This window comes from Chrysochloris asiatica, unplaced genomic scaffold, assembly GCF_000296735.1.
Source record: "Chrysochloris asiatica unplaced genomic scaffold, ChrAsi1.0 scaffold00018, whole genome shotgun sequence".
NCBI lineage: Eukaryota > Metazoa > Chordata > Mammalia > Afrosoricida > Chrysochloridae > Chrysochloris > Chrysochloris asiatica.
In genome coordinates this window covers 8,077,791-8,103,606 of record NW_006408536.1, presented here as the reverse complement: position 1 = coordinate 8,103,606, position 25,816 = coordinate 8,077,791, and the positions used below count along the sequence as shown (strand labels likewise).

Below are 25,816 nucleotides of genomic sequence, written 5' to 3'. Positions count from 1 at the left end.
AGTTTCAAGGATGTGTACAGGTATTACCTAGAGACTGTTGTTGTCATTGATGCAGGATTGTGATTCTCAGTGTGGGCATTTTTATACACCCCACCCATGGAACATTTGGCAGCATCTGGACACATGTTTGTGTACGGGTTTTGTCATTAGAATGTCGTGGAGACTAGTGATACTAAAAAGAAGACATTGAAAAGCCATTTGATTTCATCAGGTTGCTGCTCACATGATTCATGAAGAAGCTAACCTAAGCAATGACTGTTAATTTTGGCAAGTAGAGACTTTCCTGACCTTCAGAAGAGCAATTGGAGTTGAGTTCTGAGAATGAAGCTACATGGCAACCTAGGTTTTACACATTAAGCATGGGGCTGTGGTACAAATCCTAAAAAATAAAGAAGAAACCAGGCATTTGTCAATGGTTGAGGTGTAGATTGTAAGCTCCTCATGGGCATGGGCTTCCTCTTCTGAGAATTCCGCACCATGTCTTCAGCACTGCAGAATGATTAGCCCTTAACTGAGGAGAAATGGATGCAGCAGTAGCCAGGAGAGAGGCGTCAGTGTAAAGGGAAAGATGAAGGTGTTGGGAAGGGAAGAGGTGGAATCTGAGAGGAATGGCACTCTGAATTAAGGTAGATGAGAAAGCTAGCTAGAGACCTATTTTTCATTTCCACTAAAGTCCACAGGCTTCTGAATGTTGTGTCTGTATCTGACCCGAACCTTTGGACCGCATTGCTTCCTTTTCTTTAAAATGCAGTAAGTAGGGACAAAGACATTTAAATGATGGTTCCAGAAGCCCTCTTCCATTCTTCCTTTATCTGCCTTGCGCACCTGACCTTTCAGTGTGTTTAAAAAAAATAATAATTTATTTGATTTCTCTTTGTTATTGTTGAGACATACACAGCAGAACATAAACCAATTCCACTATTTCTGCATGTATGAGGCAGTGTCATTGATTGCATTCTTCAAGTTGTGCAATCATTTTCTTCACTGTCCTTTTCTGAATCCTGCCTTTTTTTAATGTTAGTGACATTGCATGATCAACACCATGCTTCTTGCCTTTTTGGACTCATACCTCCAAAGAGAAGGATTTTCTTTGAAGTTTTGCTCTTTATTTGTGGCAAATATTCCACATCCATGACTATCCATCAGAAGTTCTTTGAGACGATGATGTCGGCCTTGGCCAGCCGGAGAATAGAATAGTCTGACTCAACCATCTTATGGATGGCCCTGCAAATAGAATAGGTCTTAAAGTAGCTTTGAACCTGCCAATGACTTTGTAAACGTCTGCCAAGTTCATCTGGATGGATGCATTGACCTTGGCGCCCATGATGCAGGTGCTGGCGAAGCATTTTTGCAGCACACCCAGGTCCACAAACTCGCTGTGTCATTCTGCATGTCAGGACCATGCTTGGTCCGTGAGCCGGACTCACAACCCAACCTAAGCCCCATCAGGCACCAAGCAGAGTGTGCTCCCTGGTGTCTCTTCTCTGACCCCTCCCAGATGCCCCAAGAGACCCACCTCTAAAGAGAAGTTTTTAGTAGATTAGTCTTAATCTGAATAGAAACCCATTGATGTGGGCCTCCTTGTGTGTGCTCATTGTAAGTCAACTAGTTAGCACCCTAATTCTAAATTAGGATGCAGTGTGATTGGCTCAGCCATCCTGTTTTTACATTTCTCCAAGATATTTCATGAGTTCTGTCCCTTTCATTGTCAGACAATGGGTACAGCTTAGTTGAAAGTGACTTTTAAGTTCATGACGGTAGTGAACCTTCGTTTATGCTTCTTTCAGTGCTGAATTGGGGGATTCCTAGAAGGAAATCCAAACATTGCAAAGGGAAAGTAGTATATTGAGTTAGAGGACCTTGACCATGAAGGACTCAGCCTTCCGAGTGAAGCCTGATGATAGGTTATTGGTTATATTCCAGAGAATTGGGTTGAGTATGTCTTCAGAACCAGAGGAGAGGAGAGGCATGTTGAATCCTGGTATAGGTGCTGGAACTGAGGTTCTTTCTTGGCTGGAACAAGGGTAACATTGTTCATGAAGTATGTGGCCCTCTGTTGTTGTTGTGTCGTTGTTAAGTGCCATCATGTCAGTTCCAATTTGTAGTGACCCTGTATAGGATTTTCGAGGAGCCACTGGTTGATTTGAACCACTGACCTTGCAGTTGACAGTCCAGTGCTTATTTTGTAGTGCCACACCAGGCCCTAGTAGGAGGGGTGAGACAAATCTGAAGTGTCCAGTGATAAAGCTCATCAGCAGAGAGTGTCGTGTGTGCAGTACACATTCGTAACTATTCTTTTGGAGGCTTTAAAATCAGCTTTACAGGTTTTATAAACATGCTTTTGCTGTCTCATTGTGAATATAAAAGAGACACGGCCATCTACTCATTGCTCAAGTTAAAATCAAGGACTTCTCTACTCTACTGTCATATCTGCTTTCCATCTACTTGTACCGTTACCACCTTATTCCAGGCCGGCATCATCTCTCATCTGGACAGTTGCAAACAACCTCGCAATTGATCTCTGTCAACCTACTCCTCACAATCCTACAACCTACTTCCCACAATCCATTCTCCATGCTTCTGCCTGCAGGGTTGGTTTAAAATCAGATTCTGTCTTTCCTTTAGCCTCATCCCAGCACCTGTAAAGAATAGTTCTCATGTAGTGGACGCTCATTTATTGCAGAATAAACTGTAAAAGTTTATGACTATAGACAGCCAGCAAGCTAACCAACCTTTATGTTTTCCTATTCAATACAACACATTGTCTTTGTAATGACCGTGCCTATTAGGCACTCATTTAATAGTGGTCAAGGCTTTGTTGAAATTGATCTGGTTTCTCTCTCTTTTACTTTGTAACTTGACAGTTGGCACCTATTTTTAGGATGGTTAACACAGGGTTTTTGTGAAGCAGTCATTGTTGTTTAGTGCTATGGATTCAATTCCAACTCATAGTGACCTTGTGTAGAGTTTCTGAGGAGTGTTTGGTGGGTTTGAACCACCGATCTTGCAGTTAGCAATCCAGCGTTTATCCTATTGCACCACACCAGGACTCCAGCAAAACCAGTCACTCTTCATTGGCAATAGCTTGGTAAATCAAGAATTGTTGTTTAGTGCTGTCTAGCCAGTTCTGACTCATAGTGACCCTGACAAGGTTTCCGAGGATCAGATGGTGGATTTGAACCACCCACCTTGCAGTTCAAACCAACTTTGCGGTCCTGTGCTTACTGTACTGCCACATCAGGAATACACATAGGGATTACAGATCCCAGGCAATTGCCTATACTGTCTGAGGACTGGTTTGTCAGAAGTATGAAATGACTACAAATTTTTTTTGTTGGGGGAGAGACTAATCTTTTTTGTGCCAAATTTTTTTTGAAAATTGGATGAAAGCTATGGGTCCTTTATCCAGAAAAATGCCATATATACATGAAAACATTATAGTCCATTAAGGGGGTTCATAGACTGAGCCATAGCCCAGTAGGGAATGTGGGGATATGTGTAGTTTGAAAATGCATATTCAAAATTATGTTACATTTGGAATAGGTTAAAACATTTGATTTTGAAATATAAACTATAGAAAGTAAAGTGACAAATTACTGGCAGATGGGGACATTGTAGAAAAGAAGTTGTTTCTTTGTTTCTAAGTAGTAGTTTCTTAGGGCTGCTGAAACAAATGACCACAAATTTGATGCCTTAAAACAATAGAGATTTAGTCTCTTATAGTCTGGAGGCCAAAGGTCTGAAATCCAGTTTTCACCGGCGTTGGATTTTTCTGGAGGCTTTGATGCTAAATATATCCCACGCCTTTCTCAGCTTCTGGTGGCAGCCAGCAGTCCTCAGCATTCCTTGCCTTGATAGACATTGCCTCTGTCTTCACCTCTGTTTCTGGGTCCTCTTCTGTTCTTCGAAGGCCGCCAGTCATTGGATTTAAGGCCCAAATTCAGGATGATTTCATCTCATCTTGAGAGCATTATCTAGTGTATCCAAAAGACCCTGTTTCCAAATCAGGTTACATTTTGAGGTTGTGCATAGACATAGATTTTGAGGGGGTAGGGGGTTGTGTGCCAGAGTCACTTTTCAACCTTCTGTGGTCTGGGGCTCTTAATTGTGATGATAGTAGAATTTGAAGGTGTAGGGAAGTGTGTTTTTGTTTATCAAGCAAAAAAAAAATTAAGCAGTGTTTTGCCTTGTCCTTTTGAGGAGGCAGATAGAGGTCATGGAAGTGAAGTCCCTCATATCTGCAGACTTTGTGCTTCTTAACCCATAGCAGACCCACTGAGATGCGAGAACTCATGGGTGTGGGGCTGAGGATGGGAGGAGACATTTTTCTTAAGCAGTTGCCCAGGATGAACTTCAGTGCCCTTTTCCTTCTTAGCATCTCTCCTAAACAGATGGAGACCGAAATAGGAGGTATCGATTGTTGTTAGAAGTTCTTGGAAAACACCACTGTTTTGTACCCTCTGCTTTGGGCTTAAGAAGAGCTGTTATTTAAGAATTTATTGCCAGGGTTTCTTATATTCCATACGTTTTGGTAATCTCAAACTGGCATGTTTTTGAGAAATCACTAAAGCAAAAGGTCTTTTGTCCAGCTACCTAAGCAATAAAACAAGTATATAATGCTGTCATACCAGAGTTATTTTCTCTCCTTACACAATATATTAGCTAAGCATAAAAATTTACAGAACAAAGACAATAAAAGTAATGTTTGTTAGTGATAGTTTGAGATATTTCAGGAGAGATGAGATGTGTAGAAAAGCAATGGCCATATTTAGAAAGCTGCCTCAAACCCAAGAGTAGCTATTGAAGTAAACTTGATGACAGACTTTTTTCCTCTTCATGAATCATTGTATTCCTATAAAAGCGAAAATTCCTCTTCATCTAAACAAATGGCTTCCACATCTGTTTTCTTAGTTTCTCAAAAGGGCGTCTTCGGCTTGCTTTTTTTTTTTTTTTTTTAAGTGTTTATCTGTATAAAACGAAGTATCGTCAAAAGCCGTTTATATGCGAATATCAAAATCCAAGTTGGTCTTCAGCTTGTAAGAATTAGTTGAGAATGATCTGGTGGTAGTATAGGGGGGTACAAAGGAAACAGATTTCAGATTCTCCACAGGTAAGAACTTTACTGCTCCCCCATTATTCTTTAAATTTCATGGTGTACATTGAATTGTTTGCACTCGTTTGGTTTTTGGGACTGATCATATAGGTAACTTCATCACTGATAACACATCCCAGTGTTTTAGTGCCCCGGGATCAGAGTTCTGAAAATAAGTATTTTACAAATTAGTAGCAGGAAAATTAATCCTATTGACCAAGAGCTGATCTGTAGTTACTTTGACTCTTGTATTTTGTTCCATAATCAATTTTCCCCCACCATGTTGCTAAGACAGACCGACTTGTAAACACTTTTTCAAACGCTGCATGAACTTATCTGAAGCACATGTTCAGTTCCCAATCTCATGTGAGTCTGAGTACTCCTCAAGGGTTTGGGTTTTCTCTTTTTCAATCTTTAGTCTCTTGTGTGACAGGCTACCATGTACTTGAACCCATCCTACCATTTACTACTAATAAAGAATGCGAAGCAGCTGAAGTGTTGGCTCTCCTGCAGCTGACAGGAATCTGATCTGCTGGACTGCTTGGATTCTTTATCTGGGTACCAACATGCCAATGGTGTGTGGCTTGTTCTGACCATGCCATTTGTAGTCACAAGGTTTAAGAGGGTGAGAGAAGAGGAGGTTGTCTCCAGGTGGAAAAGAGCTCTTTTTTGGGTATGTAAAGATCAGGGAGAAAAGGGGTCCTGCTGCTGGAAGCAGGGTTCCTGGCTTCTTCCCATCCAGTGGAATTTCTGGACCCTGATGGAAGGGCTTGTCTTTCTGAGGAGGTCACACAAGCTCCTCTTGCCCGCCTACCCCCTGAGCCACAGCTGTCTGTTCTGTCACCACAGTGGCTTGCTCTGAGGTTAAAGGTCCATGAAAACTGTGAGGCGTTTGATGTTATAAAATCCAGTGCATTACAAAGGCAATTAATCACTTATGACTTCGAGAGTGTCTCTCTTGAGTATGAAGCCCATAAGTTAGAACCTGAGGGGAGCCTCGTCTGTCCCCCCCCCCCCCAGTCACGACTTCTTTTATTGGATACATATAAATGCTAACTGCTACCTCATGGCACCAGACTAGATTTCAATAAGAACCTCCCCTTCATGAACCCAGAAGAGTGACAGGGCAAGGATGGCCTTGCTGGAACTGTAGGATTAGCGTTCAGTCTTCTGTGGCACTCATCAGGCCTGCCCTGTGGTGCTCTAGGAGGGGAGCCCGCTGCAAAGGTCTGGCTTGCTGTTTGTTGAGCTGCAGCTTGGAGCAATTTTTGTTGCTCCTGAAAAGGCAAGATTCCCTGCCTTTTTTGACCTTGTTTGAAGGCTTAAAACAATTATTTGTATTAGGCACTATCCACCTGTTAGGATCATTCTCATTAAAGATCACTATGGCTTTCAGTAAATATTTGATGGTGAATGAATGAATAAATACCTACCTTTGTGGGGTTGGTCCTAAATGGTAAGAAAACGCAGGGCCTCCTATAATGCTTATAAAATGCTTGAGCCTTGGCCAGATTCGACAGTGGGAATTCATAAAGCTCAAGAGTGAAGAAGATTTTATAAAAGTAGTGAGTAGCCAAATCTTACATTATTTGTATATTGGTATTTTCTCCATATTCTGTAACTCTATTCTAGGCTACAGGAGCTCTGGTAGCATCTTGGTTATGAGTCAAGCTGCTAACCTCAAAGTCAGCAGTTTGAAACTACCAGCTGTTCCGTGGGAGAAAGTTGAGGCTTTCTGCTCCCGTAAAGATTTACAGCTTCAGAAATCCTATGCAGGGTTGCTGTGAGTTGGAACCAACTCCATGGCACATAACCACCACCATTCTAGGCTAACTGATATGGCACTATATGATAAACACTGAATTAATTGCAAGGTTAGTTTGAACTACAAGGTTGGCAGTTCAGATTCACCATCCACTTCTTGGAAACCATATGCAGGGTCAGTCGGAACCTACTCCACAGCACTTAACAACATTCTAAATGCCTTTTCTTAACTTGAAATCTCTCTGTGTCTTTGAAGATGTTCCCAAATGATCCTCAGGGAAAGTACAGGAGATAATGGAATAGGGGAAGAAATTGAATACAATCAATTCTTATTAGCTTATTAGCAGTGATTATGTTCTATAAGGAGTCCTGGTGTGGTGCTGTAGTATAAGCAGGGGACTGCTAACCTCAGGGTCAGCAGTTCAAATGTACCAGCAGCTCCTTGGAAACCCTGTACAGCAGGGGTGGGGAACTTGTGGCTCACAGGCCATGTAAGGCCTTCGAAATCATTTGGCTCTGCCAAGGCAACCAAAATTCCAGCCATCACGTTGTTGTTGTTAGTACCACTGAGTCAGTTCTGACTTATACTGACCCTGTATAGGATTTCCAAGGAATGACTGATGGGTTTTAACCACTGACCTTGTTGTGGTTAGCTGTCCAGTGCTGACCCTACAGAGCACCATACTGGTGGTGGTGGTGGTGGCGGTGGATGTGTGCCATGGAGCCGGTTCAAACTCATTGTGATCCTTATAGGGTTTCCAAGGCTGTAAATTTTCACAGGAGCAGAAAGTCTCACCTTTCTTCCGTGGAATGGCTGGTAGTTTCAAATTGCTGACCTTGAGGTTAGCAGCCCGACTTGTAGCCACTACTATACCATAGCTTCTTAGCAGTCACCTTGTTGTTGTTGTCATGTGCTGTGGAGTCGGTTCTGACTCATAGCGACCCTGTGCATGGTTTTCCAAGGCTGTAAATCTTTACGGGAGCAGAAGGCCTCATCTTTCTCCCGCGGAACAGCTGGTAGTTTCGAACTGCTGACTTGAGATTAGCAACCCTATTTGTAACCATTAAGCTACCATAGCTCCTTAGCCATCACCTTAGAGGTGAGTTAATTAAGTGTTTGACTAAATTTTAAAGTTGATAATTTTGTATGGCCCGTGAGTGATGTTATAAATTTTGGCAGAAAATAAGTTCCCTACCCCTGCTGCCACAGTGTTCCTTGGAGGCCAAGATGGCCAAACTTTGTCTCTCATACTTTGAACATATTGTCAGGAGGGACCAGTCGCTGGAGAAGGATATCATGTTTGATAAGATGGAGGGTCAGAGAAAAAGAGGAAGACCCCCAATGAGATGGATAGGCCCAGTGGCAGCATCGATGGACTCAAGTGTGGCAACAGTAGTGAGGTTGGCCCAGGATCAGACAGTGTTTCGTTCTGCTGTGCATAAGGTCACTATGGGTCTGTACCGACTCAATGGCACCTAACAACAACCCCTGCTATACAGGGTCACTGTATATTGGAACTGACTTGATGACACACCAACAGTAACATGTTGTACAAGGTCTCTGCAAACACTGAGTTAATGAATACTAAACCATTGCTCCTAGCTTGTTACTCTTGCTGTGTGCGTTGAGTCATAGTGATCCTGTATAGGGTTTCTGAGGCTGTGCATCTTTACGGAAAGCCTTATCTTTCTCCCATGGAGCAACTGGTGGATTTGAACTATTTATCTTACGATTAGCAGCCAATGTGGAACCTATTATGCTACCAGGGTTTCTTATTGCTCCTAGGGAAATATGCAATTAGATTCCAGCAAACTTTTAGTCACCAGCTAATCAGTACTTTCACCAATCAATCAATCATAGCCTTGTTTTACAGGGTCGCTATGAGTCGGAACCGACTTGATGGCACTTAACAACAACAACAATTAAAGACAACTTACTTGATCTACATTGCTGACTCATGAAAATTGAACTCATGCCCAACAACACTATGACTCATGCCTGAACTAAGTGTATCTAGCACATTATCTCTCTAAGACACATCATAGCCTTCCTGCATTTACATGGGGGGCCATCTTGAATCTCCAGCAAAAAGCATTAAAATGTGGGGAACATGGCACTAACTAGACCATCTAAAGGACACTTGTTTGCAATATAATGGCTGAAACTAGAAGGTTCCTTGTTCGACCACCATTAGGAGCATGCTTGTTGGGGTACTCAAAATTTTCATAACCCTGTACATGTCTATGAATGATTGGGAAAGCACCACCAGTACTTAAAAATTTTTTAAAAATAAATAACCAAATGGGCAAAAATAAGTTTTAGTGAGTAGGTGAATTCATAAGGAGCTCTGTTAGCATAGTGGTTACGAGTTGGGCTGCTAACGTCAAGGTCAGCAGTTTGAAACTACCAGTTGTTCCATGGGAGAAAGATGAGGCTTTTGCTCCTGTAAAGATTTCCAGCCTCCGAAACCCTACATAGGGTTGCTATGAGTTGGAACTGATCCATATCACTACCACCACCACCAGGTGAATTCGTAATACAGAATCCATGAACAATGAGAATTGACTGTACATTATTTGATTGATTGTTTTTAACTTTTTGTTGTGAATTGAGTGAAGATTTACAGACAGGATCATCAGTTTAATACTCAACAAATCAAACACTTTGTTTCATCTCAATGATTGCAATCCCCTCCAGACAACAGCAGTTATTCCACTTCCTCCTTGTGGCTTCTGTTTCCTTTCCATCCTCCTCCCCGTTCCTTCTCAACTTTGTCCTTAGATAAATATTGCCCTTTTGATCTTGAATGGCTGACCATACCACGGTGAACATATTGCTTGGCTGAAAATTGGGCCATAAGATATTTGATTCAGACTTCAATATATTTATTTCTAGAGTCATTCTTGTGAACATGTGTCTACAACAGATGTGTCTCTGGGTAGTTGGACACAATTAATTACATTTTCCCCAAACTAGACCATCTTTTGGAAAGATTTTTCTTCCTTCCAAGTGGGAACCTTGTGTATTTTAATCATGGTTAGCACATAGTCTTTCTGAGCTAATAAAATGGTGGGGCCAGGGATAGTAATTTGTAAATAAAGGACTTACCATAGGCAGGCATGTAGACAGGATGATAACTGTAGAAGCAGAATTTAGCTTTGATATTGAGCCAAGGGAGTGTGGTGCTCACTTTGTCCATTCAGTGATGAGCAATCCAATGACTATCTTTCTACAATCTCATCCTTAAAAAGGAGTGTTCCAGAAATCAAAAATACTATTGTCAAAATTGTAACAGCAACGCCTTGGTCACACTCCGACTTCAAGCTCTTCTCCAGTTCTTCTCCAGGCCTTCCTTCCAGTGTTAAGCGTCAGTCCAGGCACAGATGATACCTGGCATTTGTAGGAACTGGAAGTGCAAAGTTTTCCAGTCAGATTTTTCTCATGACCTCAGTTATAAAGAAAATGTTGCAGATTCTAGAAAATGCTAATGTCCTTTATAGCTGTAAGTATTATCTTGATTGCAGTGCTTCAGAATCGCCCAACTTCATTATCTGAGCATAGCCAGCCGGACGCCTTCTTCTCAAATAGACAATTATGATCAATTAAGCACTTTCAGGCCTTATAGAATACTTAATTTTATTAGTCAATTATTTGTGCTTTGAAAGAGTTAATGGTAGCTACCCAAGCCATTATTAGAAATTAGAATGTCCAAAAATAGCAAGGCTATTTCCTTTGTGTGTGGCACTGCAGTGGAAAATGCCAAGCATAGTTTTTACTGAGTTAAAGGGTGAACGAAGGCGGGGTGGGGGAGAAAGTTACATGTAAATCATTTAGCCATTAACCTAATGGGTGGATTTATAAATCCTATTACTATAAGCCCTTTTCATTTCCACTGAGGCCTGGTGCATGCTTGATCCCACTAATGTAAAATTCATTCCTTCTAAGTGATTACTGAAGTAAGACACTTTGAGTCCATTTGAATCAGGTTGTGTGAAACTTGCTTGAGTGCTGATGTTCACTAAAGCACAGACCGAGTTTGGCCGGGTCTTAATTAGCCCCCCAGATGAGTTAGGCGAGGAGCCAGCTCTGAACCTTTTGACACATACATGTTTTTCTGTGAGGTAAATACACTTGGAGGGGCTCAGAACACCAGCTTCAAATCATGGCGAGGATTTTGGTGTGCTGGGCATGTCTCTAGGCTCATGGACATGATGTGAATTCTAAGAAATTGGATAATTTTATTTTTATGGTCATTTGGAGTGTCTTCAGTGGTACTTGTATTTGAATACATCGAAACAACAAATGCTATCATTTCTTAAACCTTATGGACCCTCTTGAGAATGTGATAAAACATTTCTACCTAGAAAATTGTATCTAGCCATGCATTCCAATGTTTCCTTCCAGTTTCTGGAGGGATTTTTAGATTTCTTGACCTTAGGTTATTACCCCATTCTGCTAGCTTTAATCTTAGTGTCTTTGTTTTTTTTTTGTGTGTGTGTGTGTGTGTGTGTGTTGTGTGTGTTTTGTTTTTTAAAAACTGGAAATTTCGTATTTAATAGGGTAGACTAGTACTTGAACTCTTGAGTTGGTGCACTTGAAAGCCAAGTCTACAAGCTCTCCTCCAGATCCCTGTGTCAGATACCCTCCTAAGTATGACACTAATGCACATAAGTTCAAGTGAAACTTCCAAACTGCCGGAGGAATAGAGAATAAGAACATTGAAAAAGGAAGGGTCCTTTTAAAGGTGAAAGCAGAGTTATAAAAAGTCAGACTGTAAAATGTGTTTTTAAAAATCCACAAGATGAATAAATACTCGTGCTGGGCCCAACAAATTAGAAGATGGGAGAAAGTTCACTTTTCACTTAACATATTCAAAGTCATAATTTGTGGTATTTTGAAAGTTTTTAGAGTAAAATTAGAGCCTTGTCAAATTGTCGGGCAATAATTGAGAGCTACTCATAAATATCATTAAATGTGTCTGATGGGGAGGAGAAGCCTTCCCAGAAGCTTTGCGTGTTCAAAGTGTTTTTTCATTCTTTACACATGAGCTACCAGAAAATCTAGGTTGTAAAGTAAGGATTTAAAAACAAATCCGTTTGTCTGGTAACAAGAGTTATATGGAAGAGTATACTTTTAGTCAAGTTTATAATTATTGGGCCTTTATCGCTGGGGCAGAAATTTATTTCTCCTGAGTGAATATTTGTTTATATAACCTGCATTGTGTTTAGCTGTAGGACTAAGCGTGGAAAGAGCTAGCATTTAAAAATGTACTATGTGGGGGTTTAATTGCTGCTGTTGGTAACCAGCTATAGGGCTCTGTTTTTGTGACCATGTATTTATCAATCCATGGCTTTGCTCATGTCAAGCTAGCCACCTGGAGTTTTTCTCTTTTACCTGTTGCTGTCAAGTTGATTCCAACTCATAGCAACCCCTGTGACAATAAAATTGCCCCGTCGAGTTTTCGAGGCTCACATCTTTAGAGGAGCAGATCCCAGGTCTTTCTCCCATGGAGCTGTTTGAACTGCCAACTGGTTGGAGTACCCTTTATGCCACCAAGACAAACTAGATCCTTGGAAATAAATATTTATTGATTCACTACTATGTACCAGGGATTATGTTAGGTTTAATAACTAGGTTTAATTTGCAGTAGTCTCTTAATCTTAATTTTTATAATAGAGTGGTGTGTTGCAGCTTGCATAGGGGGCACATAGGACTAGCATACTCATTATTATCATTGGGGTGGAGAGCCCAGAGAAGGCTTTTCTGACAGCGGGAAGTTCCTTGTAAAATAAGGAGAGGTTGGGTAATGATAATACTTAACACTTACTGAGCACTTATCATGTACCAGAGACTGTACAGAACAGTTGGCATGCGTTGTTACAGTTAATGCTCAGCTCACAGTAGTCCCATTGTAAGGAAGGCTCACTTGTTATCTCCATTTAACAGGCGAGGAATTGGAGGCTTCGAGAGGTTATATTGTTTGCCCAAGGTTACACAGCTTGTGAGCTGCGCAGTTAGGCTTTGAACTGACTAAGTTAGCCAGCCTAACTTCTGAACCCACACTTTTTAACAACTGTGGGGAAACAGCATGTGAAGAACACAGAGACAATAAAAGTGTGTGACTTGTTCAGTGTACTCTGAATATTGCGGGGAGGCTGGGTCTCAAGATGCATGTGGCAAGTCTTAGAAATGAAGTGAGCATCAAGTAGAGGAGGAGTCTGGGGTGCAGCTAAGGAGCAATAGTGAAGGTGATGCCTCTTAGCAGACACACTAGCAGTGTGCAGAATGGCTTGGCAAGTAGTGATGCTGGAGACAGGCAGGCTAGGTGAGAAGTGGTGAATCTGAGGAAGGACATGCAGATGCAGAGCAGAAGCCACACTGGAAGGATATAGTGTGGTGTAGGACTTGTGAACTTGGTTAGACAGTTGAAGATTCTTGGAGGGGCCATTGATTCTGTTTGGAGCTGGTCAAGGATTTGTAGGTGGGTGAGGTTCAGAATGACTGCTTATGGGACAGACAGTAGTTGACTAGGGGCCTGGAGAGTCATCAGTGTATACTAGTGGTTCTCAATTAGGGCTGATTTGGGCAATATCTGGAGACAGTTTTGGTTGCCACAGTTAGGGTGTATAGGCGTCTGTGCAACCGGCATCTAGTGGGTAGAGAATAAGGATGCTGCTGAACATAACTATTGCACGGGACAGTCTCCCACAAAAAGGAATTATTCTACCTAAAACGTCAGAAACTCTGATGTATATATATGAGGGTGAGTCAAAAATTATCTGCACTCCGGTTATATCAAAACGCCTGCCCACGGCTGATGACAACACTGAGCGTGCACATGAAATGATGCTGTCGAATAGATGAGTGACACGATGGGTAATGTGTCAAATGAGCCCTGGCTCTGCCTAAGAAAGACTCCATGACAGACTTGAGTTTTGAAAAGTTTGTGCAAGATGGGTACCCAAACAACTCAAGGAAGAGCTTAAACAGAAGCGTTTGGACATCTGCAAACACAATTTTGACCAGTACTCAAAGGAAGGTAAAAGTTTCTTTTTAAAAAAAAAAAATCGCTGTTGGTGATGAGATACGTATTCATCACTACGAGCCTGAGAGTAAACGGCAGAGCATGAAATGGAAACATCCTCAACCACCAACCAAGAAAAAAGTTCAAAAGTCAACCAGCAGCTGGAAAATTGATGCTTACAGTTTTCTGGGATCCTCGAGGGCTAGTATTGGAACACTACCAGGAAAAAGGTTCAGCAATCAGCAGTGTTCTTTATAGTAAGCTGCTCACTGACGAGCTGAAGCCTGAACTTCAGATTTAAGGCACTTTACCAGGCCTTTCATCCGGAACTGCTGGGAAGGTTCAAACCACCAAACATTTAGATTAGTGTTACGTTGGTGCTGTTAGGTGCCATTGAGTCATTTCCGACACATAGCAGCCCTATGCACAACAAAACGAAACACTGCCCTTAGGTTAGTGGGGGTGATTATGGGCCGTGAAGTCAGGTCCGACTCACAGCGACCCTGTATAGGGTTTCCGAGGCTGGAAATCTTTACCTGAGCAGAAAGCCTCATCTTTCTCCTATGGAACAGCTGGTAGTTTCAAACTGCTGACCTTGAGGTTAGCAGTCAGACTCATAAGTACTACGCTACCAGAGCTGCTTCCATTTAGGTTAGTAGAGGATTGTAAACTGTGCCACCCAGCTACCATTACTGTACATATGCCCACCTATTTATATCAAGTGTATAAAGATGTATACTGACACAAATTTGTGAATGCTTCCGTATGTCTAATTATTTTACAACTATGTAATCCTCGAAAGCAACCTAGAATGTTGAACTGTATCCTTATAATGGTAATATTCTTGTTGAATATATTGTTAAGTGCCATCGAGTCATTTCTGACTCATAGTGACCTGTTTCCGAGGATTAGCTAGTGGATTTGAACCACCAACCTTGAGGTAGCAGTCCAGTGCTTATTCTATAGTGCCACAGCAGGGCGCCGTTGGGTATTTTAGTTGCTCCTTTTCTAAATATTAATGAAATAAGTGTGATTGAAAATTTAAAAAACAGAACAAATATAATGAAGATGCATTTCTGAATGTCATGCTTCAGTTCTCAATTTAAAATCTGGGTGGAATCCCAATCTTGAAAGGATTGCTGGTGTTGCTATGGGTTAGGCATTGAGCTGCTTGCTACAAGGTTGGCAGTTAAAACCCAGCATACACCTCGAAGGAGAGTGATGAGGCTGCTCCTGTCGAGATGGAGAGTCTGAGAAACCCTGTGTAGAGTAGCTCTTAGTCAGAATGGGCTCGACGGCTGTGGGTTGTTGTTTTTTTTTAAATAAATGTGTCCTCAAGAGAGAAATTGTTAGTCCCTAACTCATTTGGCTAGTAATTGACTGTTTAAATTAGTACTCTGATTTCAGGTCTCTGACTTAACAATGACTAATGTTTGTATAACGTATGTCTTTGTGAAGTACTATTTCAGCAAATAGATTTACAGCCTCGGAAACCCTATGTAAGGTTGCTATTGAGTCAGAATCAATTGGACAGTAAACTCAGGGAAGTTGGTAGTTGTATTTTCCTGTTTAGAGAGGGTAAAACTGAGGTTTAAAGGAGCTCATTGTCACACCACAAGTGTTAAGTGGTGGAGCCAGAAAGGATACTTATTAAATTCAGAGCCCCTTATTCCTTGAGCAGCTTATGACACACATCTAAGAATAGAATAAGGGGGAATAAGAAAACTGGAAAAGGAAATCTAACATAATGAGGATGAAATAAGTGTTTGTTAGATGGGAGAACTGAATAACATTGAGTCAGACTTGGAAACTGCTAAAATTTGGAGTTGGGAAATCTTAAAAAATGGTTGGATTGCCATATGTCATGTTTTGTTTCTTCTACTTTTCCCTAACCTGTCCTTCAAAACCATTCATTTTGCTATCCTTATTATGCTAATGTAATTTTTTAAAACATTTTTATTGTGAATTGAGTGATAGTTTCCATGGGACAGCACCAGTTTTACACTCATCATTTCAGTGCAATGGTTGCAGTCTCTTCCGTGCATCATCATTCAGCAGTATTTGCTTCTATTCCCTTTTTTCTTTTTTTTAGGGAGGATATACTCAGAAACACTCAGGAATATATAATAGCTAATGTAGTTTTTGTTTTAAGAAACAAACTTCCAGTTTATTTCTTCGTTTATGTCATCAGTAATGGAAGCGCCTTAAAGCCATTGAGCTTTCAGGTGTCACTCTGTTGATGCAGTATTTGTCTTAGGGTGTGACCTTACACAATATTGTCTTAACTTGTAGGGTTTTCAGTGTGTTCAGTATCTATCTGCTTATATACTAAAGCGGGTTTCTTTTTAGTAGGCATTGCTATACTACATGTGTGCTTTTGGAATTAGACCTTTCAACTTTTTGTTTTAAAACTGGAAATTTGGTGTTTTCTCATTTTCATTTAGCATCAGTAAGCACTCTTTTCTTTGCAGTGACATCTACAAATATTTAGTAACCTTCGAATGCCTTGCAAGGCAATAGTTTTCTGTGTTAACAAAATGGGAAGACCCAGGCTTTACCCTCAACTTGTGAGATGAGCCTATAAATACACAGCTCAGTAGTAGTTGGTCTTAGGTTGGTGCTGCCATTAACCTTGGCATACCCAGCATGCTCTTTCTGCTCAGTAAACTATATGGTGGGTGGATTCCTGAACAAATTATCTTCTTTAGCAAACAATTTTTGATACGTCTATGAAAAAAATTCCTGTTAAGTCTCCACCGTCCTTCACCAGCCTTCAGAGGCTCAGATTGGGGTTCAGAACCTTTCCCTCTGATTTTAATTCGTGCTCTCCCTCCCTCACCCCCCACCCCCCGTTTTCTCATTCCCCCTCCTCTTCTCCCTACCGGCACTGTTCTGCAAAGCTGGCAATGATTGATATGATGGCAGAGCTGTCATTCTTTTTAAAACCCCACCCCCCAAAAAAAGTCATTTTGTTCTAGGTATTTTAATAGAGTCCCATTAAAGATGTATTGCTGACTGAAATATCGGCATGAAGGGCTCTCACTGAGCTGAGCCCAAGAATTAAGAAGTCAGGAAACCGGCTGCCGCATTGCAAGAGAGCCCTGTGTGACACCGAATCTCCTGATTGGGGAGATCATTACTGCTATTATGACTCGACTTGCGTAGGAATTTTAAATTCCATCTGAATGTCAGTAATAACCCTCTTAGCAAATTATCCTGAATAAAATCACGAAGGCATTTTATATAATAGGTGTTGAATTACTGGATAGATTTGCTAATTAAATACTCTTTGTTCTGCTGCAGTTGACATTACAGGGTAAGATCTTGAACAATTATTCTCAACAGCTGTACTTTGTTAAGGGAAAAATTAACCACAAAGTTTATTTTTTTACACTTGAAGTTGGCAGATTTTTGAAATGTGCTTGAAAAAATTCCATCATCCAATTGGTAATGAGTAGATAAATATGCAGGTGTTGCTGTGAAATCAGATAACTGCAGACTGTCTTATTAATGAATTTAGCAAGCCTTTATAGCCCTGTTTTCTAGCTGTTGGCACTTATAAAATGATTTTCTGTCAGAATGGGTCCCTTTAATATTAGGCTTGTCACTTTGAAGTGAACTTATGAACGGTCATCTTGTAATCACTGTACCTTGTGTCTGATAGACCTTTTTGGGTCCCTGTGCTTTTTTTTTTTTTTTTTTAATATTTCTTTAATGGAGAGAATATCTGTAATGTATAAGTTTTTCATTATTGGCTTTTAGAACATTCATGTGCTATGAGGTTTTTTACAAGACCATGGGACATAAAAGTGAAACATATAGTCCAGTTTTTACAGCTAGCTCTTGACTGACTACCTCTGTTATTTGGGGCAGCATCTCAGAATCTCATTTTCCTCATCTTTAAATTGGGCTTATAAGACTGCCTTCCTCTTAGGATTATTTTTCAGCATTCTAAAAATATTTGCTCATAGCTCCTGTGTACCAGGCTCTCTGCTAGATACTGAGAATTTGGCAGACCTCTTGTACCTGCCCACTTGACTACTCCAGTGACTTTAGCAGTTTCAGTGGAGGACTGGCACTGAGGGCAGCTTTGGGGTGACCCTGCTCATTAGCACCCAGTATGTAGAACTGCTTAGGGAGGAAGCAGGAGAGGGTAGGTGTCAGCCTGCTTGACAATTGTCCTGTACAGAATGAACTGAAGATTTGAGAAAAAGTTTCATAGTATCATCGTCAGCTGCATTGAGGTCCTCTGGAAGGAAGTTGGTACAACCTCTGTGAGAGCTGTTTGGGCTATATTTAAGAAACTTTAAAAACATACTTAGTTTTTACTCAGTAAGTCATCTTGTAGGAGTTTACCCTGCTACTGGCAGATTTTCAAAATGTATAGGTAAAAGGATTATTTGTTGATGTATGGTTATAATGGCCAGTGATTAGAGACACCTATAGGTCTGTATTGCTAGTGAAGTACTTCATGTTTGGTGCAGTAGAGGGCCAGCGAAAACAAGCGAACCCTCAATAAGATGAATTGCCACAATAGCCTCAACAATCGACTTTAACTATATGAGAAACCATGAAGATGCCGTAAGACCTGGCACCATTTTGTTCTGTTGTACAGATCCGACTCAACAGCAACTAGCAAACGGTAGTTAAAAAATTAGGTTCTGATCATTTAGCAGAATCCTGTGTAGTCATTAAAAAATTATAAGGCAATTCTGTATGTGTGAATATGGAAATATCTCGAAAAGCAATTGTTTGGTGGAAAAAGCCATTGTCATACAGTCTTTATAACTTCCTAAGTTTGTTACCATTTCTGTGCAAAACAACTGTGCAGGGAAAATCATTTTGGTAACAGCCTTTAGATTGTGTTTACAAATGGTTGTGAGTCCATGGCAGGGTAGAGTGGAGGTAGAGGATGGATCTGAAAGAGAAAGGTTGCCAGTTCACATCGAATGTGCACTTAGAGATGACAAGAAGAGCAGCATAAATCAGTTGCTAAATATGCAGAGTTGCAATGAAAGATTGACAAATTGTTCCTGAAGTATTTTACTTAGTAGGTAACAGTTCCCTTCTGGAGTTGCCCATTGTCATGAGGAGTGCGAAGCTCGGCCAGGTGGAAGGGGCAGAGGGTGAAGAGAACTCTTGATACGTAGCTCTGTCCTCACTATGATTAACTTGACTTGGGTTGATCTCATTATTGCCCTTTTTACCAAAGGAGTTGTCAGGTAGTCTCCCATAATGCACTGTCCTGTAATTTAAATGTTCAAAAGTGAAGATGAAGTAGAGGAGAGTGAATGTGTTTTTATAAGTTAACTTAATTTTAGTGCCTCGTAGAAAAGTCAGTGGGATTGCCATGAGACCTATCAGTCAACTAGCAAACAATCTTTTGAGATCCTTTTAGATGTGAAGTTTGGAGCTAGGCACAAACATGGGCTACAAAGAGGTCTGGGGAATAGTCTCTGACCTTGAGGATCCTATGACTAGTTGCAGAGATAACACACTGTCAACAGTTATATCAAGCATCATTAAAGGGCCAGAAGAATGGTACAAGCACAAATCAGAAGGGAGAGATCAGTACAGGCTGGGCCCATGTGTTCAGCTCAGGCTTAATGGAAGCCTGACCCAAGAAGATGACAGGGAAAGAAATTCCAGATGAGTGACACCGTATGAGCAAAGACATGAAAAGATGGGTCTGTAATGTGCTAACTGTGAGGTTTCTCTTGCCCACTAAAGGGTTTGTGTGGAGTCCTAGTATGGTGCTACGGGATGATGCACTGGACCACAAGGTTGGTTTGAATCTCAAGGTTGGTGATTCAAACTCACAAGCTGCTCCTTGGAAACCCTCCTTATACAGTGTTGCTATGAGTCGGAAGCGACTCTACAGCACTTACCGACAACAGAGGGTTTGTGTAAGTAAAAGAGACTATAAAGGTGTAGTAGAGTTTGTGCTTGATTTGGTAAGTAGTGAGGAAACATTGAAAACATTTAAGAGATTGGTAGTGATATGCATGGTGAGTTGAGAAGATCTAAAGCCAGTTAGAGATATGGTTTAGTGGTTGAATTCTTACCTACCATGAAAGAGACCCAGGGTTAAGTCCCAGCCAATGCATCTCATGCGTTGCCATTACTCATCTCAGTGAAGTCCTGGTGTGGCACTGTGGAATAAAGCACTGGACCACAAGGTCAGCGGTTCAAACTCACCAGTTGCTCCTTAGAAACCCTATACAGGGTCGCGATGAGTTGGAACCGACATCGGCAGCACTAACAACAACAACGATGTTGAACAGGTTTAGTAGAGCTTTCAGACTAAGATGAACTAGGAAGAAAGGCCTGGTGATCTGATTCCTTAAATCAGCCCCTGTAAGATCCATGGAGAGTTTTACATTAGATGTATGAGTTGGTTAATTCATTGGCACAACCGCATCACCTTGGAAGCCAGGTGCTTCGGTGCTTCCTGCCTGCAGGTTAGCTTTTCCTTCTTTAAGATGGCTTCATGGTCACAGCGATGGTTGTCACAGCTCCAAGCAGCCCTCAGGCCGAAAGGCAGTTTTGCTTCCCACTTTTCTTTTTTTCAGGATGGAAAACATTTCACAGAACCTTTCCAGTGGGCTTCTCCTTAGCTCTTGATTGGCCAGGGTTGGTTCATCAGATGCACACGTCTAAACTGTTCAAATTTTCCAGAATGGAGTGACCATGATTATTTTATATTAGTGGTTCGTAACGCTGCCTGCAATGTTACCATCATCTCAGGCTCTTTTTTGAAAAGCTGCTGGGATAGGCATTAGAATTTTTTTTTTATTTTAAGTATGAAAACCATTGGCTTGGTGTAATCAGAATTCACCCACCCTGGAACGGGAAAAGGGCCTCTTTCTCTGAGAACATAGGGCAATGAACATATAAACAAAGTTGGGAGACAGTACTATATGGGTGAGGGACAATAGAAATGAAAGAAATGGGTCAATGTAGACGATACTTAAAGGCTAAGGTGATAGGGCTCAGTCTGAGCCTAGTTGACGGGGAAGGCTATTGAAGTAAGAGAAAGAAGGCTCTTGAAGAAGAGAGTGAAGTAAGTCTTCTGTCTGGTCCAGATAGAAGGAAAGTGGCTTCTGGTCTAGATGGGTGTTTTGAAAGGTTGTTGTTATTAAGTGCCATCGAGTTGGTTCCAACTCATGGCAACCCTGTATAGGGTTTCCAAAGAGTGACTGGTGAGCTTGAACCACTGGCCTGTGGTTCTAACTGACCTTGCAGGTTGATGTTTTGAAAGATGAGAGATAGCACTAACATAGAGTGACTAAAGGCTCTCTGCTCTGGAATCAGACCACGACCTTGCTTTCCCATTTACTACAGCAGGTTAATTTCTTCTGCTGTGTCTTTTTGCGTCTAAGAAATGGGAATATTAATTGTAACTATCTCTTGGGGATCTTGGAGAATAAAATGAGAAAACACACAAGATGCTCCTAATATCATATTTGGCACATACACTGTGTGTGTACGTAGAATTATGAGGGAGCTTAAAAAACTGTGTGGATTTCTTATTTTTATTTTTCCATGAACATTTTGAAGCACCCTTGCATGATGCTATTGTTAGGTGCCATTGAGTTGGTTATGACTCCTAACAGGTGGCCAAGTCCTGTGCCATCCATCCTCACAGTTGTTGCTGTCTTTGAGCCTGTTGTTGCACTGGGTACTCACTGTAATTCCTATTACAACTTCTTCAGGATCCTTCGTTTATGTGGTATGTGTTACTTTCGGGTATAGGTCCAAGATAATCTGTATATTTTCATGTATATTCACATTATAACCTATGTCTATTGCTAGTTTATAGCTCTCTTGGTCTGAGGACAGACCCATCTATACATGTTACTTGTGAGCTTTCATTCACCAAATGTCTACTGGGTCCCAACGCTATTGAAGATATTGAGTACCATGCGTAAGAATTGCTAGATTTGAAACGTTCTGTCAAGCTTTTGTTTCAAATCAGGCAGTTCTATTTAAATATTAGTAATGAGAATTCTCTGTTCCAGCTGCCACTGAATCAAGTATGTCAGAGCAGAACAGTGTTGCACAGGGCTTGCTATGGCTGATGGGTTTTGTAAAAGCAGGTTGTCAGGTCTTTCTTCTGAGGTACCTTTAGATGACGCAGCGTATCAACCTTTGGCATAGCAGCTGAGTGTGTTAACCATTTGCCCCATTAATGATAATTGATTACCTTCTTAACATTTTATAAAGGGATGCTGTTACTATGCTTGTTGATTAATACACACACCCAGTATATGCAGCAGCGAACCTCTGGCTAACAGTCAGCATAATGGCAAGCTTGCGTTTAGATTATGTTGATGTTATTGCCATTTTGAGGGAACCATCAAGAGCTTTAGAAAGAGATAGTGTGCTTATATTTATGGTCTTTATAATTGTGTAATGCATTAATCTTGACTTTTTTTTGTTTCATTTAGATTTTGATGCATACAAAAGAGATGGTGCAGAAGGTAATGCTGAACATTTTCATTATATAACAACTCTTAAATATCATACCTGGTGACGTTTTTGTATTCAAGGAAAATTGTAACCCAAACAGACTGGAAACCGCGTCTTAGGTTGCCTAGTTTACGTTTATAATCCCTCCTAATGGATTATAGCTTTTTTCTTTTACCAACACTGATATGATCTTGCCGCTGCTTGAAGCCTATACGTGAGTGTTTCAAGCAAATTAGTAACAGTGCTAATTAGAGTTTACTTCCAGGCCTATGTTTCTAGTGTTATTTGTTATGATTGATTTTTTTTGGCACTCTTCATATTCTACTAAATACTGTTTGAAACTGTTAAGCATTTAATACGAATTTGTGCCTCTGAATTTAAAAAATACATTACATTTCTGTTTCTCAAATTGTCGTGACCACTCAATATACGGGTAAATATGAATATATTTACACCAGGAGTCCTGGTGTGGCACTGTGGGCTAATGCGTCAGACTGCAAAGTTGTTTGAACTGCAAGGTCAGTGGTTCAAACTCACCAGCTGCTCCTTGGAAACCCTATACAGGGTCGCTATGGGTCAGAATCAACTCGACGGCATACAACAACAACAACAACATGCATATATAGATCTTTTGCCCCACTCCGCTAGACTCTCCTCCCCACCCTTGCTCCTTATAATATCTTACTCATAATTCAAGTCCAGAATTTATTTGACACTGGAGACAGTTTCCCTGCCATACCCATCGTGTTGGATTTCTGACTATTTGAGAGATTTTGGTCATACTGTCGTGCTTGCCTTTTTGGTTTATAGGAAGGAGCTTAATCTTCATTTATACATCACTGACAGCATGGATAATAATACAAACTTTTGAGAAGTCAGTAGAACCTGTAATTTTTATAGTATGGGAAATCTTAAGTCCCCTCGTTTCATTGTGTATTAATGTTCACTGTTTTTGTTGTTCATGTTTCTAATTTTTGCTTTTCATTAGATGAATCTTGAAGTTATTTATGGAGATACGGATTCAATCATGATAAACACCAACAGCACCAACCTGGAAGAAGTATTTAAGCTGGGGAACAAGGTGAAATGATTTGCTGAAATTGCCTGCTTTACCTACTCTTCTCGATTCTCTTTTTACTATGAGACATAAGGACACATACACAAAATTCATGCTGCTTCAGTTGTTTGTTTTGAGGGTAATTGTTTTTTCCTGAACAATAGATATATTTTTCATTTGAAAATAGTCTTAAGCATTGTAAGTTTAAAATATGATCACATTGCTATTTAGCACATTGTCATTCACAAGGAACTATGTCTCCAGAAATACTCAAATGCATTTTATATATGTTGTCATTGTTTGGTAACTGTTGTTCAGTTGGTTCCAAGTCGTAGCAGCCCTGTGCACAACAGAACAAAGCCCTGCCCGGTACAGCGCCGTCCTCACAATGGGTAGATCTGAGCCCATTATTGCTGGTTGGTTTGACTATGTTGGTTCGTCTCATTGGGGGCCTTCCTATTTTAGTCTAGTCCCTCCTTACAACGTGTTCAAGGTACAAAAGGCTAACTCTTGCTATCCTGTTGTCTAAGGAGCATTCTGGCTATACTTCTTCCAAGACAGATTTGTTTGTTCTTGTCCTTGGTCCTTGCAATATTCATAGCCAACACCGTAATTCCAATCGATTGATTCGCCTATGGTCTTCCATGTTCATTGTCTAACTTTTCACATGCATACGAGGTGATTCAAAATATTATGGCTTGTTTTAGGCCCTCCTTAGTCCCCAAAGTAATATCTTTTAAACAGGTCTTTTGCAGCAGATTTGCTAATGCAATATGTTGTTTGATTTCTTACCTGAAGTCCTGGTGTGGCACTGTAGGAAAAGCACTGAACTGTTAACCACAAGGTTGGCAGTTCAAATCTATGAGCTGCTCCTTGAAAACTTTATACAAGGTCGCTATGAGTCGGAACTGACTCAAAGGCACTTAACAACAAGCATCCATGAGTATAATTGTGAATCCAAGCAAAATAACAACTTTAACACTTCAAAATAAATATGAATAAATACAGAGAAACAGTCATACATGTATTCACCATATGCATGCAAATTAAGGAGTACTTAAATTACAGGAGTCCTGGTGTGGCATTGCGGGTTAATGAGCTGGACTGCAAGGTCATCGGTTCAAGCTCACCAGCCGTACTTTGGAAATCCTGTGCAGGGTCACTATGAGTCATACCTGACTCAGTGACATTTAACAACAATAATAGTACTTAAAATAAAATTTTAAAGATAAGAGGCCATTTAAAAATCATCATTTGTAGCCTCCCAATGCAATTTACAGTTAGTATTTCTTGTGTACTTACTATGTTAAGATCTTGAGTTTCAGTTTACAGTGGGGAAAATTACATTGATTAAGGGGAGGGTTGCACTGTCAGTTAATGAAATTGTATACCTGTACAGAGTTGAATTAACAATATGTGATAGATGTATTTACAACAACAACAACAACAAAACCGTTCCCAGAATAGCTGCTGAAGCTGCTCATGTGCACCCAAACACTTCATGGGATTTTCCTTAGTTTGGAGGGTTTCAGTCATGGTTTCAAGGATTATCACAGTTAATAGGCCTAGTAATGTGTTTAGTGCTTCTTCTCTACGTGTAGGATATGGGATTTTAAGACCTTGCACGTAACCAGCCAAAGTACAACTATTGGTTTCAATTTGTCTGGAACAATCAAGGAAGAAGGGGAGTGAGGAGGAGGAGACGTGTGGCTAATTGCCTTCATGAGCAGCAGTTGCCTCCTTTGCCAGGAGACCAGAAGAACTGGCTAGTACCCAGCTATTATTACCGAACATGTTGATCAAAGATTCTTTCAGAGAATCCTGATCAAAAGGGGAATTGCAGAACAGAATTTCACATTCTCATAGAATCCAAACTTCTTGGAGTCATGAAGTTGGCTAAACCCCTAAAACTATTGCTTTGAGAAAATCTTTAAACCAAAAATATCTCCCCTGCAGTCTTCTTAGAACAGTAGTTTACCTTAACTAGTAAAGAATATCTGCCTTGAGCATTAAGCTCTTTTAAAAACTGGCTGTATGAGACACAATTGACAATAGCAACTGAAAGGTTAGAAAAGAACCTGGTGGAGGTGGTGGTGGTGATGGTGGTGTTGTGCCTTTGAGCCAGTTCTGACTCACAGTGACCCTGTATAGGGTTTCTGAGGCTGTAGATCTTTATAGGATCAGAAAGTCTCATCTATCTTCTGTGGAGCAGCTGGTGGATGCAAACTGCTGACCTTGTGGTTAGCAACACGTAACTTCCAGTGCCACCAGGGTTCCTTAGATAGGACCCTTGTTGTTTTTGTTAAGTGCCGTGGAGTCGGTTCCGACTCATAGCGACCCTGCACAGGGTTTCCGAGGCTGTAAATCTTTACGGGAGCAGAACGCCTCATCTTTCTCCCACGGAAC

General features: G+C 40.8%; 1 protein-coding gene across 1 annotated transcript in view; it reads left to right on the top strand.

The window, feature by feature from the left end:
• POLA1 (polymerase (DNA directed), alpha 1, catalytic subunit) overlaps positions 1-25,816 on the top strand; it is a 390,582-nt gene that overhangs the window by 127,983 nt on the left and 236,783 nt on the right. The window contains exons 27-28 of the mRNA XM_006835670.1: positions 22,332-22,364; positions 23,342-23,434. Coding sequence (XP_006835733.1) covers positions 22,332-22,364; positions 23,342-23,434 — 126 coding nt within the window. The remainder of the gene's footprint in view (positions 1-22,331; positions 22,365-23,341; positions 23,435-25,816) is intronic.